Below are 17,559 nucleotides of genomic sequence, written 5' to 3' on the forward strand. Positions count from 1 at the left end.
GTACTACTTGAACAATATTTTAATGTATACACAAAACCGATTACTCAATCACATTCTGTGAAAAAACCGCTTTTTGTAAGAAGAGAGTTTTTAATTCAGTATCTGAATGCTTAACGAATTTAGTAAGATATATTAATCTTGGCCTCCCTGTGGATGGGGAACAGAATACTTCCATAGTATACTCTGCTTGTCATATGAAGCGACTAAAAGGGTACTTTCACAGCATACCTACCCGCACACAGCGATTGAGGTATAACCCCCACCACACAAACTCTAAGGCAGATTACTGTACACCGAATGCAACGCAGGCTACCGTCCCTTATCTGGAGAGGATGTGTTCGGCCTTTCTAGCTGCAGCTCCTAGGTTCGACTGACCGATTCCTTGTGTACGTGAAATGTTTGCTATATAAAGAAACCATGGAACCCTTAACCAGACTTTACAAGGATTAAGGCAATGATTAATGTTGCACATTACGGTAAGTGAAATGATCAATTTAAAAAGCTTCAGAAAAATCAATCTTACTTGAAATTAATAACTGAACTGTGCACAGATTTTTTTTAATTAATTTTTTGGAAGGAACATTACTATGCTTTGCTGCAAAGAAAACGCTACAGGTGTTTTACGAAAATGAAGTTGAGTTTACTCGTCTAAAAAAAAAAAAAAATGTGTGCCGATAACATTCTCTGATTCCAGAGCGACTCCGTTAACATTCTTAGCTTTAAACTATTAAAAAATGAGAAAGAAAATTTACGACAATTCTATGTTGAATCATTTATGAAATCTTAGGCACCAAGATTTACACCAGCGATGATATGAAAACAATTAGTTATCAATTACGAAGTTAGCGATGTTTTCCAAATAAAAAAAATTTTATCAGCCGATGTGAAACACTCCCACTTCAATTCTCAATATTCTAATGTATTTTTGTTTTTTAACTATGAGTCTTTAGTGTGTTCGCAAATTTGTTTCTTAGTTCAAAACTGCATTTTTTAAAGAACCGTCAGGAGCTTAGTGGATATAAATTTTCGTCAAAAAAAAAAGAAAAGAAAAAGCAGATGGAATTTTTACCCGAGTTGACTGTGCGTGACTAATAAAAGCACTAGTTCAAGAGTTGCATCTTTCTAGTTCAGTGAATAGCTTCAAACTCGTGAATTTTCTACAATATTCATGAAGGAACTGTCCCACAGAACTCCTTTAAAATAAAATTTTCTGCTTTGTTTCAACTAAAAATTGCAAACATATAATATAAATTGGATTCCCACGCGGAGATCACAGTTCCAGTGTCCAGCTACTTCTCTTAGATTTTTCTCTATCTGCAACCTTCTTACACTACACTTAACCATCTGCTAACTGAAACAAAAGAACCGATAATGAATTGTGAAAACTTCCGGGTATTTTTTAATGCTCTTAATAAATGAGATAAGGAATGAAGTTGCCTGAAGAAGCTTACTTCCTAAGTTCGTAGAATCCTCTCTAAGTTAAATTGTTATTTATTATTATTTTTATTTAGATATGAAAAATTCTTAGAGAAATTAGGGTTTTCACCTCAAATTCATTCATTCCGGAAGATGAAGTGTTACGGTATTCTTTAAAATAGTAACGCAAAATCTTTCCAATTTCAATATGCAGCACAGTGATATTGTGAATGCACAGATTTAGGTAGTTTCAAGCAGAAAACTGAAATTAAAAGGGAAATAAGCCCAACTCTTGTTACATTTTGAGTAAAATGTTACTAAACTTGGTTGATTGGCTGTAGCGCTGAATAGTCTTAGGTCTCAATAGGACTTAGTCCTGAACGCTAGATTCTAGATCTGACTTTTTGGTTCCCCATTTCTCAGTTGAATGTGTTTTATTTTTTTAAAATTATAAACAGTTTTATGTCTGTTAAATCTTGGTAAAAAAACTTGCGGTTTGTTTTATATATAATATAATTTTTAGGATCTCATAAATGAACTTATTCTTAATAAATTTTTGTCATTTTCTTCTTTCTTTTTTTCTTCTTAGAGACTGAAAATGTCTCAGACAAAATTACGATTGAAAGCAGAGATGGTGAAGAACTTATACGATCTGCTACAAAGGACAAAAGGCTGGTTTTTCTACAAATTGGACCAACAAAAAATGACACTTCTATCAAAATGTACTGAACACGCTGAAAAATATCATACTTTTGATGTAAAAGAAGATAATATGAAAACTGTCAGGCGCAGGGTTGAGTGGATTATGAAATTCCCTTGATCAGGTAAGAATATCGTGATGGCAGAAACATTTTTGAACTATTGTTACAGTAACTTTGGCCATTATATTATAATTTGATACTTATTCTTGCAGATTAATGCTTATAACTTCTTCTTGCACTAGTTAGAGAAAACAATGTGACATGGTGAAATTATAAAAATTGAGTTTTTATTTAATTTTTTTGTGGTCCTCTGAGTGGGATAAAATTTTTTAAGAAGAGAAAACATATTAGCTTCAATAAAGGTATCTCTCATGAATATATATATTAAATTTTGATAGAAAGCTACTGTCATATATCGTGTAATAAAAATATTTTTTTCATGCACTTTTAATACACTTGTAACATTTACGTGCAAGACATAAATGCAATGCATGTTTAAATGAATACATTACTTAATGGGAACAGTAGGACCTCGATAATTGCAGCTAGTTAATATTTGTGACTGTGGGGTCATTCTGATTATTTAAAATTCTCATTACTGAACGCTAGGGGATAATTATATAGAAATTATGAGTTTGAATATTTAGTTCTTATTCAAATAATACGTAGATTATTATATTTCTATATAATAAAATTATGTGTGTTTATAGCACAGGACAGACAAAAAAAAAATTAAATAGAATTCTTAACCCTCTTTCTACTTTATTTCTTGGTGTGTTGAATATATTAATTTAAAACATTTGCCACGTAGTCAGAGACGGTTCATTATTTATTTATTTATTTATTACTTGCTTATAAATACAATTTGTAGCAAGGGGTTTGACCTAAACATATATTTACAATAGAACTTTAATCACAAAATAAAATACATATTCTGTAAACAAATAAACTGAGATCACAAAATGAAGTAAATAAACAAAAGTAGATTAACATGTTTTTTCCACACATGAATTCTTCTTAATAACAAATTTGTTGGTATTTTATATATATATATATATATTAAAAAGGATAAATGTACACAAACTGAGTTAAAAGAAAAAAATACTGGAATCATAAAAATAGAATTAAAGAAAAATAAAAAAAAATAAAAATTAAATAAAAATATGAGAGTATAATAGAAATACCTAAATATCAGATTCTTAATTACTCAAAATAAAACTTCTTATTTTTAACGCTTTAGTTGCATAAATATCAAATTCTTAATTATTCAGAATAAAACTTCTTATTTTTAACGCTTTAGATACATAAATGTAAACATATTTCACTTGGAGCTGACTATCAAAAGGTAACAGATTTTCCATAACTGTTTTAGATGGAGGCACATTAATATATTCTATTATGAACTTATACCTTAAAACATCGAAAATTGGACAAGTTATTAAAAAGTGCATAATATTGTCCTTGTCCTCCTTGCATAGGGGGCAAGGCGCCTCTGAGTTAAACTTATATACTTTCCCATCAACAAATAGTTGGGGCTTTTTCTGGGAAAACAGTCTAAGTTGGCAGGCAACCCGGGTCACATTTATGTTACATTTAAAATGAATATATTGTTCACTTGAACCAAAACTGCTGATGTTTCTAAAAATGGAATTAAATTTCGAATTTATCGCAATGTCAACGTCCTTACAGATGAGGTGATTATTGAAACTTGTTATAATGCCAGGTACTCTGCTAGAAATGAAATCTATATCTTGTTGGTCAAATATATTTTCGGCACCAATAATAATAAAACTTTTACGCGTGTTTGTGACCCAGTTGAATGGAATGCTCCCATTGTCAATATTTGCTAAAAGCGCTTCATAACAGATACGAGGAATTCTTTCGCGTGGCATAGTCAGGATCTTCAACCACCAAGAGACAGTAAGTTTAAAAACTTTCGATATTATATGTATAATCCCAATTTCAAGTCTCACAAAACAGTCGGGCGTGTTTCTAGATAGCCTCAACAAATTTTTGTAAAATCTTAGCGGTATTCTTTCTGCAATCTCCGCATAGCGGAGCCCCCATAACTCTGATGAATACAGGAGAACGCTAGAGACAAGAGAATTAAACAGATAATTCTTTACATCCCAAGAATCCGATTTTATCTTCGATAACAAAGAGAGTACGGAAGAAACCGCGATTGAGCTTTTATTTTTAAAATGTCGGGCCGCCTGCAAGAATTTACCCGATGTCGAGAAAGGAACACCCAGGTAGGAAAACGAATTAACAATTTCGATTCTTTCATTGTTACAAAAAAATTTTGGAATATTTGAAGATAATTTACCTTTATAGAAAGGCATAACAACAGTTTTGGAGGTATTAATTTGGAGATAATTAGTGTCACAGTAAGACTGTAGTAAATTGAGCTTAAACTGAACATCCTTTGGGGAGTAAGCGGCTATGGCCAAATCATCCGCATATGATAGCATTAGTAGTTCATTAGATTTGTCAATGCTAATTCCTTTGGCGCCCCTAATCTTAAAATATTCGACAATATTTGAAGTATACAAATTAAATAAAAGTGGGCTTAATTTCTCCCCTTGCAACACACCCTGTGTGATGTTAATGGAATTTAAATCGTCATGAGTGTCTGTTAAGGTTAGTGATGCATATTCATACAGTGCTTTAATAACTCGTACCATTTTAGCACTAATACCTAATTTATATAATTTATTAAATAGTAAATTATGAGGCACCGAGTCAAATGCGAGTTTGAAGTCTACAAAAATTATATAAACACGTCTTTTACTAAATCTGAAATTAAGATTTATCGCGCTGGAAAGACTAAAAATCGCATCCATACAACCCCTACCCGGTCTGAAGCCGCACTGTTCCTCGGGAATTAAGGAAAACTGTTCTGACCAGCTAAGTATGCGTTCATATAGTATTTCCGTGAATAGCTTTAAGATATTATTGATAAGGGGGTCTCTGTAATTAAGGGGGTCTTTGGGGTCCCCTTTCTTATAAAACATTTTTAGCTTGACCGCACACCAGGCCTGAGGGATTTTTTCTTCATTCCAAATTACTTTAAATAATTGTAACAGATAATGTTCCCAGGAGGGAGGTAATAATTTAAAAGCCTCATTTGAGACGGTTCATGAAAATGAGAACTATGTAACAAAAAGGTTTTTTCTCTCTGAAAGTGAAATCTTTCTTTGTTTCCTAAACGAGGCAACACGAATTTCAATTCCAGTTTGTTTTAGTGTAATAAATAATTAATCTTAAAAATTACAACAACCTCGTTCAACATTATTAACGCCATGAAAAACACATGCACACAAAGAATTATAATTGTGTTTTATTATAATGTCTTGATATATGACCATAATTCTTTTTTTATTATTATTATTATTAATCATTTAATATTTTTACAAATTTTAGGTTCAACTGTATTGTGAGTGCTTAGTTTCTTGAATTAAATGACAATAAAAATGACGTATTAGCGGAAGAACGATTGGGAGATTCCAGGTTAGTTATATCTGTAAGAATAATGTTAAGAATTAATAAAATTAGAACCGCGGTCTTAAACTGGGGGCTATAGAAACGCCACGGCATTGAGCTATAGAGAAGCCTATCAAGCGGTTTAGGAGCTTGCTATGAGCATTGGGCTTACCATTGGACAACTTTTCAGGAGAATGTTAGCGTAGGTTGCTAATTCCACAAAGGGTTTTAGGCTATATAAGGGAGGATTTGGCAACGCCTGGATTTGTAACTTAATAGGTATACCTGTAAAGCAGGTAGGTTGCTTTACTTCACAAAGTGGTATATGATAAGTCACACGATATAATGCATTGCCAAAAAATTACTGAATATTTAAAATTATTGGTACAGATAATTATTTTTAATGCAGATCATTTAAATTAATGATAAATATTTAAAATTATATTGAATAAAGAGCGTTTTAATAATAATTATAATATGCATTGTATGCATATCACTTTCAAAATAAGTGATTATCATATGCTAAATTATGAAACAATTCCATTGTTTTCCTGTTTATTGACAAGTGGGGCAGAACAGAAAGAAAATATTGTACAAAAATTCACAAAAGCTACTCCGATAGCTGTTACTACTATTACAACTCGAATACTGTTAGTGTGGTTTAATAAAAATGTATTTATAATTGAGGGGCAAACTAGCTGGCTTGCATTGGAGGGGTTATTCTCGATGCTTTATCACTAGTGCCAAGGCTAGTTGTTTGTTAGAATTTTGTGCCTCGAACATCCGTATCATTCCCTACCAAATATTTGACTTCTTTTTTTCTTTTTTTTTTAAATTTCATTCGTTTTTATCATTAAGTTTTACAGTGAGCGAACAGTGAGTTTAACCGTAACAATTGTCTGTATTACGAAACAAAAATAAAGAATTTATCTTATCAAATTTATCTTATATTAAGCAGGTAAAGTGAGTGAACCCCCCTATAGATAAACTATTAGTTTAATTATTATTATCTCAAAATAAAAACAGCATTGAATTTTTACCAGGTAAAGTGTTCATTAAATTTATTTTCTAATTTTAAATCTAACTTTTCTTCATTGTTATTCAGTGCGGGGTTATATACATCTTTAGGGAGTAATTTTCTGAAATAATATCGGTTTTGAATATTTAGAAAGTGGAGTGCGAGACAGCGCTCTGATAAAATATTATCTCGGATTATTTAAATGATTCTGGTTAGAATTTTGCATAGAAATAAATCGGCCAGCTAGCAGTATTTATAATTGTTGACTATTGAACTGAGTGTAAGAAATATTTATTGCATCAAATTCATTTTCTCCTTATCAATTCACTAATTTAGGATTGTAATGAATTGATAATTTGCAGCTCTTGTTATGAATTATTAAATAGAAAATAAACCTGCATTATAAATTGAAGTGACACTTTAAATAACGGCCTAATAGTAAAACTTTATTCTGTGCAACATGATCATATGTCTTGTTTCCATTTTAAAAAAAATCTATAATCATGTTAGTTTTTTGTAGATAATATTGCTAAAGAGTAATGAAAATTTTCTTTCACTTCCATTTTCGTAGCGCAAAATCGAAATTGATGCAATTTATTTTAAAAAACACAAATTTTAAGTAGCTGGTAAAACCCTTGAAATGGTTCTTATAGTTTTGCCCAACTATCCCTTCCCTACTGAAATCAGTTAGGTTTCTGCAGAAAAAAGCCGAGATGCCTTGAGATGAGTTGTACTTAAAACGTTGATAGGTCTTTAGTATGTTGCATAAAAATTCAAAAATATCTGAAATGAAAGACAGTTTTGTGCCGCGACCTCTGCCCAGATGTTTCATTTTATCGACAATACAGATCTTCTTAAAATGAGTACAAAAATTATTATTCTTGGTTATTTAAAGAAAAGCGAAACATGCAATTCAAATGTTTGCATGTTTCTGTTGATATTGTGAACTTAAACAAGATGTTAAAGCTCATCTTATAGTTCTTATCCTCACAGCATCAAACATTGTTATACTAAGTAGTTTATTAATTATTTGAAAAAAATAGGGGTTAGTTGCCTTACTAATATTTTTGGCAATAATTTGATAATAAGTCAACGACCTACTTTGATAATGTGTCCCCAACGTAAAGAATATTTCAAAAACATCCTTGAAACAAATTCGCAAGCGAACAAAAAGTAAAAAAAATATACTAAAATATCAAGGTTTGAATAAATATTTAACATTTATTTCACTTTTCTCGTAATTTAATTTATTGTCATTAATTTAACATTATGACGTGATAATTTCATTTTATCACAGAAGATAAACAATAACTACTACCTCATTTTCACTCAGTTTTTAAATATTGAAAAAATTATTTAAATCAAATTAAAAGAGAATTATGTTAAGAAAAACACTTTCAATAGTGGTCTGAGAATTAGCAATGTTTCTCCAAAATATTTCAAATTTTCATTGGAATATTATTCTTTTATAATTATAATAGTTATAATAAAGAGAAACTTCATAAAAACAATTTTGTTTATAAATTATTATTATTTATTTGTTATTTCTTTGTCAGTTCTCATTTGAAGTCTGTCGTAGATTTGAGCAGATTCTCCTCCAGAAGACCATTTCAATTAAAAAGGGTTTCTTTTAAGCTGCTGTTAGTTCATGTTCGTGCACCAGTTGGGAATTCCACTTCCGTAAAGAATCGTCTTTTTGTTTTTAATTATTATACTACTATTGGCAAAAACCGAATTCAGAATAGTAATTTATAAAAATTAGAATAAAATATCCTTTTGTCCACTTTTTCCCTACCCAATAATCGTTACTAATATAGTGAAATACCACGTAACGTGCATTATTATTGTTCGATCCAGAATATTTTTTCAGAAAACATTTTTCCAAAATAAATTAATATAGAACATGGTACATAAAATTATTCGACGCAAAAAAATGGGTATAAGATTTAATAATAATAATTAAAAAAAAAGGAAAATGAAGATATGTACGATATATACTCGTATGTCTTAAGTGCCATGGATCGAATACAAGACTTCTCCTTTCCCCGTCAATCTTTAGTGAAACGTTAGCGAGATTCTACAGTACATATTTAAAGTAATCCAATGTGAAGAGTTGGGTTATATATAAATATACTGGATAAATATAATTTTTTTTTTATTAATTATTATTATTATTTACAAAATTAATCCTCTTTATATTGTAAAAATAATTGTCTACTTGATTTATTATAAACATAATCACGTTTATTAAGGAAAAATGGTAAAGTAAAGTTTTTTATTTCAGAAATTACACACTGACAAACGCTCGTTTGGTTCAGAATTTAGTATCCAGTACTTGGAAAAATTGCTGAAGATAAAGGTGAATATAAAATATATTTTCATCAACAATTTTATTTTTCAAATAGGTTTTGAGTGAAATTAATTTATTGAAAATTACTTCCTTATTATTTTAGCATGTTATCTCTTCCAATTAAGGTTATCGAAAGGTAGGGTGACTTCGTTAGAACAGAACTATACTTCTATTAAAATGGTTTAATATTTTCTAAATTGATTATTATGAATGAGCGTAACAAATTAAAGAATATCATTAAAAATTAATTTAACTTATTAATGAAGTGAAAATATTAATTCAAATTTTGAATTCATTCTTGTATATATGTTCCAGCAAACTTATTATTATAAGTTGTTGAAAAATTTTAAAGACTTATTAATTAAACAAATTGCTTAATGTTTCAGTTGCAAGTGGTTTTTTTTGAAAGTTAACCAGGCAACTGCCCTAAGTCCACTTTTGCTCAGTTGTCTCTTAAGGCATTGTTGAGAGTGTAAATCTTTCCATCATTTGATTTTCTTAGCAGATATTGGGTTTTGTTAAAAATCCAATTTTCAGTATTTTAGGAAACATTTATAAAGGTAAAAAAAGGCCTCTTAAAATCAAGTTCTGAAAAAGTAAGTGTACATGTCCTTGACGTGAATATTCAGAAAGAGCCAACGTTAAGGTAAAAAGAGCTTTAGATACAGTTAAGAATCAAACTGATAGAAAGAATTAAAGCTTGGCAAACGGTCATTACGATTATTTAATCACTTATGGATAATTTATTTATATAAAGGGTAATCCACAAACTTTAAATTAAAACAAAGTAAAAAAATACCCATCAACTGTGTTATTACCATATTGCAAAATAGAATGAGACCTAAATAATATTTATTACCATATTGCAAAATAGAATGAGACCTAAATAATATTTACTACAAAACTCATCCAACTAAAGTTAATACTAGTGAAAGTACTATTTGATAATGCCAAATTGCAACTTTACTTGGAACACATCAAATGCTGAAGTTGTTGGTTGCTAAACTAGTTCATATAGGAAATATTCTCTCACTAGCTACAATTATAAGAATTAACCATTATTAAAATTACATCATACTAGAAGATTGCGTACGATGTAAATGTATAACGAAATTATTATATTATTATCTTTTTAGAATCAAGATTATTTACAAGTAATAACTTTGTTTATTTAGATTACTGTGTTTATAAACATTTTTCAAGATAAAAGTACTTGAAGCATGTTCTTTGGCCAAGATAAATTGAATAGAAAAATATAATTTCTTTTAACTTATATAATAATAACTTGTTTACTTTCTTTTTTGTATTATTATAAACAAAAGAATATAAGAAGTGTATATCTCTGATAAATATAAGAACTAAAGTTCTCATAATATTTACAGATAAACGAAATGTTTATAATGTTTATGTTTTAGGGTACACAATGTTTCCATATAAAATAGAAAAACTAGAAGAAAATCTTAATAAGAAATTAATGTCAATGTTTACTGGTGAACGAAATGGATTTTGTCAAGTTGGCCCTAAAAAATGGGTTCTTCCTGTGGCTTATAAAGATCATGCAGAAAATTATTATAATTTCCAACCAAGAAGTGATGATGTTTGGGTTCTAACATATCCACGTTCAGGTGATCTTATTGAAAATAATTAATCTAATCTAATTAAGCTAATCAGACTAAAATAAACTAGGGTTAAGTTCCAACTCCCTTTCAGTCCATCTGAAAAATAAATTTATGTATATAAAATTCAAACTATAATGATATTAGTAGTTGAAGAGTAATCGACAAAATTAAAGAAACCTGTGTCTGTTTTTAACTTGAAAATTGCCTAAAACTGTAGTACTACACTCGCAACTTTTGAAAGATTTTTCTCAAAATTGGGATTTTAGCAACGTATTTGATTCTTACTAACATTAAATAGGCTAGGCAAACAGAAGGGAACTCTCGCCAATCCTACAATCTAGCCTTCAATGCCAATTTTCAGAACAACTTTTCATTGAGAGATTCTTGAACGAGTTCTTTATTTTCCTAAGTTATGGATTTGAAAAGAGGAAAACTACGATTTTTGTTTAGGGATCATAACACAGTATTTCCATTTTTTATCAAGTTCTAAAATCTGCCTAAAAAGTAAGACTTTTTTTCTTTAGTAGTAAGAAAAAGTAAAAAAAGAACCTTGTTAAAGTTCACACATTACTTTCTCTACGATTGTCAAGGTTTTTTCAATTTTCCTTACTTTTATTAAAAGTTAGGCTCATTATAGGTTAACTATAATAAAAATACTTTGAGAAATGCGAAACTAGAACCCATGAATTGAATATCTTGCAGAACAGAATATCCTAGTACTTTCTGAGTGAGCTAAAACAAAATTATTCAAGATATTTCAATTTTTTCATTCAAGTAATTTTCTTCATTGTCGGAATCTTATCAAATTTATTTTTCACAATTATTTCCAGAGGTTACAGAAATACAGAATATATTTTTCTTACTTTAATTAAAACAATCATTTATTTATTACAGGAACAACATTTTGTCAAGAGTTGGCTTGGTTAATAAATAATAATTTTGATTACGAAAAAGCTGCTACTATTCCTTTAGAAAAAAGATTTCCATTTTTTGAGTAAGTTAATTTACTATAATTTAAAATTTGTAATAGTCATTCTTGTGCGTGTTAGGTATTGTGTGTTACATAAATTTTAGCGGACAGGTTTGCGAAAAAAAAAAATACTAAGCATCAATTAAAGTAATGTGCACAATTATTCTTTCATTTATAGAGACGCGCTTTTCGGTTTATTTTCTTTTTTAATTTTTCTCATTTCATTTTATTTATTTAGTATTTTTTTTTTCAACAGTGAAAATGTTTTATGGGAAGATGATTTAGTAAAAAAAGGTAACGTAACGACATGACATGTCACTGTTGATGATGTGGTGGCGAATCATTATGTAGTTTTATTTGATAATGTTTTGTGCCGCGTATACAGAAACGACAAATAAAAAACCGTCCTACGGAGATTTGTTACTCTTCAGTATTCAAATTTTAATTCAATGTTATAAATTTTATTTAGTTGTGTTGTAATTATTTTAAATTTAAGACATATTTATTTGAAACGATCAAAATATAACTGTGTTCTTGAAGTGGATTACGCACTCTCTTGAATTTAATACCCTGATGACATACTCATTGAATTTTTACATTTGTACAATCATCCTACTCTTTGAAGGATGTATACCAAATAATTAAACATTGATTACATAATTCATATCACTCATTACATACAGAAATGGCTACTGAACGCTTACTGAATTGGTAAATCATTATGACCTTGTGTAAGAAACGCTTAAAAAAAATTTTTTTTCGCAAGAATATTAAAAACATAACTTTTATCAGCTTATCTAATTGTCATTGATGTTACATTAAGTTGTAAAATTGTAAAGTTTTTTGTGCAATTTATAGAAAATACATACTTTTCATCAAAATATTTTAAATAAAATTTATAATTAAATGTATAACCAGTTAATAAAAATTATGCCAGCATTTTTTTTTGAAATCTCTATAGCTGGAAATTCATTTAAAGTAGTTAGTTTAAAGTAGTAGTCGTTTGAGAGATTTTGACTGATATCTTCCTGTCTAATTCGAATCCTCACTCGCACTTTTATCATATAGTAAGAGAGAGTGAGTGCCGGAGAGACACGCATACATAGGTCATTTTCGAGAAAACATTTCTGATTAACATTCTAATTCGCAATAATTAATGCGATCGTAGTCTGTACTTTGATTCGCAACAAGAAAAAATAAATATTCTGATATCCTACTACAGCTTTCAGCTATAATAATAATATTTTAATGATGTTTTGTTTGTCTTTAGATTCAGTATATTACATAGTGTACAATTTCATGAAGATTTAATTGCATTCAATAATAACAGACCTGAAGTTATTGAGAAACTTGCATTTTGGAGACAACCAGGATACGAATTTTTAAAAGAAGAGCCTTCACCTAGACATATAAAGTCACATCTTCCCATTAGTCTGTTACCACCAAATTTATTGGACACCAGTAAAGTTGTATATATAGCCAGGAATCCAAAAGATGTAGCCGTTTCTTATTATCATCATAATAAACTGTTAAAAGTACATGGCTATATTGGGGAATTTGAAGAATATTGGAATTATTTTGAAAAGGATGTGTGTAAGTAGTAAAAATCAAGTTCTATCAATTACTGAGTCCGTAATGACCACCGTCAAATTTAAAGATTAAGCCTTGAAAGTATCTTGTTTCAAACTAATTAAAATGTAATTTTGAAATAATACATTCTCACAGGATTAGAAGATAATTGATACAATAAAGTAGCTTAATGGTTGTTTTAAGAGAGAAGAGGATTTTATATTATATTCGTTAATATGATAGGGGGAAAAAATATAATGGAATTAGCTAAGGTTTGGTTGATTTGATAGTCTAGTCCTTGTTCCTGCATAAGTTTAATGGTTGGCAAACACGATTTTAATGAAGGTATTTGGTTCCCATGAGACAGAAACTGTTTGTAAGGTGAGAAATGTTGGGAGAATGTAAAGCGAAGGCCAGAGGTAATGACAGTGAGAATCACGGTGCGTTTACGCTCTTTTGGTTTTATAAATGTTTAAAAGAAAAAAAAACACATTAAAAAAATAATGACTGAAACTGTACGTTTCCGCATATATTGTAAATATTTAATGCTAAGAGATTACTGCATTTTTAGGTTTATGCTATTGCTGTTGCAATTCAAATTAGGTGATCTCAGCTTCACAAATTATTTGAATAATCTGTCAAAGTTGGTACTGCAATGTTTCAGGAGATCAGGAGATTGTGAGAATATTATTTTTTAAAAGGATCAACTTTTAGTCTTGTTGCGAGTTATTATATTATTTTAGGAAATGAGGATATGGATAGGTAGGGTAAATTAGGCGTCTCTCTTCTGTTTATTGGTCCCGAACCTGTGGATGTAACTCTCAATATGTCTGCCTAGCTTTAAGGAATAAACGAATTCACAGCATTCTTGATTAATTTATTATCAATTCTTCAAAAAGTTAGGGCTCTCGCCAAATGAGATGCAGTAACACTTTTCCTTTTAATATTAACAATGATGTATGAATGAGCTCGATGGGTTGTCTAAATATTAGGGTTACGAATTATTAGCAGCTGATCGTAAGATGTTATTGGTTTTGCATATGTTGAAGTCTGTATATATAGTCATCTTTCAGTCACTTGGTTATATCTCTTTCTGGGCCTTGCGGTTTTTGGAGATATTTTTACCTAACGGGTCTTTACCAGATCCAGCCATTTATCTCAGGTCAGAGTTTAGGGTGTGTGGAAATTAAATACAGAATCTTTTCGGAACAGTTTGACGGTAGTAGAGCTTAATTTGTACTCTTTAAGATTATTGTCCGATTTGTTCGGTGTGCTATGAATCGTAGTGTGGCAGTGCCGAATTCGGAATTTTGTCTTAAATACACTTTGAGAAGCAGCTTTTCTTTGAGTTAGCCAAATAGGCCCAATTGTCGCATTAAACAGGGAGGACAGGCTGAACGAAATCGTGAAGGCCATGGGCCCATTGATGGGGTTTAGTGCCGATAAAGATGAAGAAGCTGTATGGGCCCCGAGAGAACATGGACACTTTATGACTTTCTTCTTCCTTCCGCTATCACATCAGATTTGCTTATAAAAAGCATTAAATGGAGATACTATTATTTAGATAATATTTTTTATTATTAGTTTTTGATAGAAATGTAGAACATTAAGAAATTGATAAGTTTTTGATAATTTTATTAGCTTAAATCAATTTAAAATTAAATATTTTATCCAAATTTTAATTTACAGTGGTATATTCACCTTACTGGGAACATGTAAAAGAAGGATGGGAAGTAAAAAACCATAAAAATGTTTTATTTTTATTTTATGAGGATCTAATCAAGGTTTGTAAAACAATTGAGTTAGGTACTTAGTTGCAAAAACATGAATATGTAAAGAGACTTTAAAGTTGAATGTTAAGAATGTGGAATCCTTTACGGACTAATCAATAGCGAATGATTTATGAATAGCATTTCACTTATCTTATCTTGTTAAAATGATTAGCTAGTTTAGAAATAAATACGTTATTACTTTTATATTGGCATTTTTTTTTGTTACAGGATTTATCAGGAAATATTAAAAAAGTTGCGTCATTTTTAAATAAACCAATAAATGATGAACAGTTGAAAAAATTAGTGAATCATCTACAAATTGATAATTTCCGTGCAGCTTTAAAAGTACATGGAAGTATTGAAATGGAAGGAGTTGTAAATAAAAGTGGCCAAGGGTTTATAAGAAAGGGTGGGTAACAATTACTTTTAATTTTTTATTGGAGATTTCAAGGATGGTTCCCCTAAGAGAGTACAGTTTTAGAGATTGTACGTTCTTTGATCCGGAATTCTCGAAATTTTCTTACAAATGACATTCATACTATTGAAATGGTCATTCCTTTTTCAATTTTTATTTGATACAAACTAATGTCTTTAATTCATATGCCATATATGTTTTAATTTTATGTCATTAAATTTATTAGGATCCTACCAAACTTTTTAGAAAAATTTGTTAGAAATCGTAGTAAAATATGTTTCCAGAACCATTGAACATTGCTTCTTTTCTCTAAGCTTATGTATTGTCATAATTGGTTTATATTGAATGACAGCATTGTTAGAAAATAAGTAAATTTATTGCAGTCAACATTAATATCTAATACAAAGAGATAAGAATTGAACCTTATCTTCTCAGAATAAACCAGTACCATCAGTCTGCAGAATGAAAGTCATTTCATCAATAATGTGGATGCTTTCATTCTGTTCCTAAAACATTAATTAAAATGCAGTTTTAATTTTTACGATATGAGAATAATAGAGCTTATGAAAATTCGCTTGATAAACTCTGGTCCAATTCGTTTTCCAATTTCTTCTCTGCCCTAGTATTAAGTTTTAATCATTGACTGAGGCGAGAAAAACGAAGCTGTGCTGCTTTTTTCATTCAGTACAGTTCTGCGTAGGTGTAGGCTTAGCTATAAATGGAATGTGGTGGCCTCATTCACTTTGGCCTAGTTAAGCAGAGTTTGGCTAGTTAAGTAGATGGATTTGGTGGGTACTAGTTTGATACCAACATCAGTGATCTGTGCACATTCTTTTGTATATTGTAAGAATAGAAATGTAAACATTTATGATGAAACTCTAAGAAGCTGGAATTCTCTCAGGGTTAATCTCCTAATGACGAACATGGGCTAGCCCCATATTATTTAAAAAGAAAGTTTTATCATTTTATATTTTTAAGAATTAATTTATTTCTCGTTGCAGGACAAATAGGTGGAAATAATGAATTCACCCCGGAATTAATAGAAAGAGCTGATAAATGGATTGCAGATAATTTAGCTAAAACTGATCTCACTTTTCCAGTAATACCAAAGAATTAATAAAATTAATTTATTTTTATTCATAATCTTTCTTTGAGCATTATTTCTTATTTTTATAGTTCTTCAGGCATTTCTAATTTTATAAGTTAATTAGTGATTTTTAATTATCAGTAAGCAACAATATTAGATGCATTTTTTAAATTAATTATCTTTGTTTTTCCCTTTATTTCTTATGTGGAGAGGTACTGTTAAGTGGACAAGCTCTTTTATCTCTTCTGCACCGTGTTTAAATTCAACTTATCTTATTTTTTCCTGGTGTATAATGCAACGCTGGTTTGTTTTTATTTTTCATTTTTTATTTAAATTTTATTTCTTGAAGGATGAAAATAAGTAGTATGTCTTTATTTTGATTAAAACTAACTTTACAGTATTATGGTGTAATTCAGCAAATAATAGAATTCGTTGACACAAAGCTTTCCTAATTATTATTACAAAGGTATATTTTTTCCTAAATAATATTCAGAAAACAACATTAAGGTCAATGCTTATTTAAAAAAACTTGTTATTTACAAAACCATTTCCTATATCTAACTAATTAATGAGTCTTAACTAATACAGTCTTATGCACCTCTGCAGTGCCATATTTTAGCTGCATCTTTAACTTTAAAAAACGTTTGCACAATCTAACTTAAATTATATGTATTTTTTGAGATTTATAAAATATGTTTTGTTCTTTAAATTCTTTCATTTAGGAGAAGAAATAAACGCAATGAACTGTGATTTTTATGGCAATAAAGATGAAGTAGGGTTTGAAAGAGAGCTGAAACATTCGAAATAATTTTTAATAGTTGCAGTTGACTCTTCAGATTCATGATAACAGGAAAAATTGAAATTATTTTTATTTTTAATTTATGTATAAATTAATAATTAATTAAGGTAAAAAGATTAATATTTATATATATATATATAAAAAAAAGAAAGTTTATTAAATCATGTAACCATAGGTAAATGTGAACGAAATAAATTAATAAAAGGTAAATGTATATATATAAATATCAAGATTTTGTCTAGCTTCAACGTTTTTTATCTTTCAGTATTCCCACATGTCGACGAGATTGGTTGCTATTGATCTTTCTCTATAAATATATATCTGAGGATCTATATGGTGCATTTTCCAGTGCAGGAAATA

The 17,559-nt window shown here is 29.4% G+C and overlaps 1 protein-coding gene across 3 annotated transcripts; it reads left to right on the forward strand.

The window, feature by feature from the left end:
- The first annotated feature begins 336 nt into the window (after positions 1–336).
- Positions 337–17,440, forward strand: LOC141448028 (sulfotransferase 1C4-like). Of its 3 annotated transcripts, XM_074116055.1 has the most exons (11): positions 337–476; positions 2,006–2,240; positions 2,330–2,479; positions 5,541–5,627; positions 8,903–8,977; positions 10,384–10,593; positions 11,482–11,581; positions 12,828–13,150; positions 14,816–14,910; positions 15,127–15,307; positions 16,315–17,440. In XM_074116055.1, the coding sequence occupies exons 6-11, from the start codon at positions 10,392–10,394 to the stop codon at positions 16,428–16,430; spliced, it is 1,017 nt and encodes a 338-aa protein (XP_073972156.1). In that variant the 5' UTR covers positions 337–476; positions 2,006–2,240; positions 2,330–2,479; positions 5,541–5,627; positions 8,903–8,977; positions 10,384–10,391; the 3' UTR covers positions 16,431–17,440. The 3 variants fall into 3 exon arrangements, with proteins under 3 accessions (XP_073972156.1, XP_073972157.1, XP_073972155.1); XM_074116056.1 differs by lacking the exons at positions 337–476; positions 2,006–2,240; positions 2,330–2,479; positions 5,541–5,627 and adding an exon at positions 6,329–6,643 and having other exon boundaries at positions 16,315–16,412; positions 17,123–17,440; XM_074116054.1 differs by lacking the exons at positions 337–476; positions 2,006–2,240; positions 2,330–2,479; positions 5,541–5,627 and adding an exon at positions 6,331–6,643.
- Positions 17,441–17,559: the final 119 nt, after the last annotated feature.

The sequence above is a fragment of the Rhodnius prolixus genome, unplaced genomic scaffold (assembly GCF_049639745.1).
Source record: "Rhodnius prolixus isolate KJV_2025 unplaced genomic scaffold, Rpr scaffold_13, whole genome shotgun sequence".
Classification (NCBI taxonomy): domain Eukaryota; kingdom Metazoa; phylum Arthropoda; class Insecta; order Hemiptera; family Reduviidae; genus Rhodnius; species Rhodnius prolixus.

Excerpts from the sequence above, each read along its gene's own strand:
- LOC141448028 (XM_074116055.1), top strand. The coding sequence starts at position 10,392 with ATGTTTCCATATAAAATAGAAAAACTAGAAGAAAATCTTAATAAGAAA. Across the intron at positions 14,911-15,126 it reads TTTATGAGGATCTAATCAAG|GATTTATCAGGAAATATTAA; the intron begins GTTTGTAAAACA and ends TTTTTGTTACAG. Across the intron at positions 15,308-16,314 it reads CCAAGGGTTTATAAGAAAGG|GACAAATAGGTGGAAATAAT; the intron begins GTGGGTAACAAT and ends TTCTCGTTGCAG.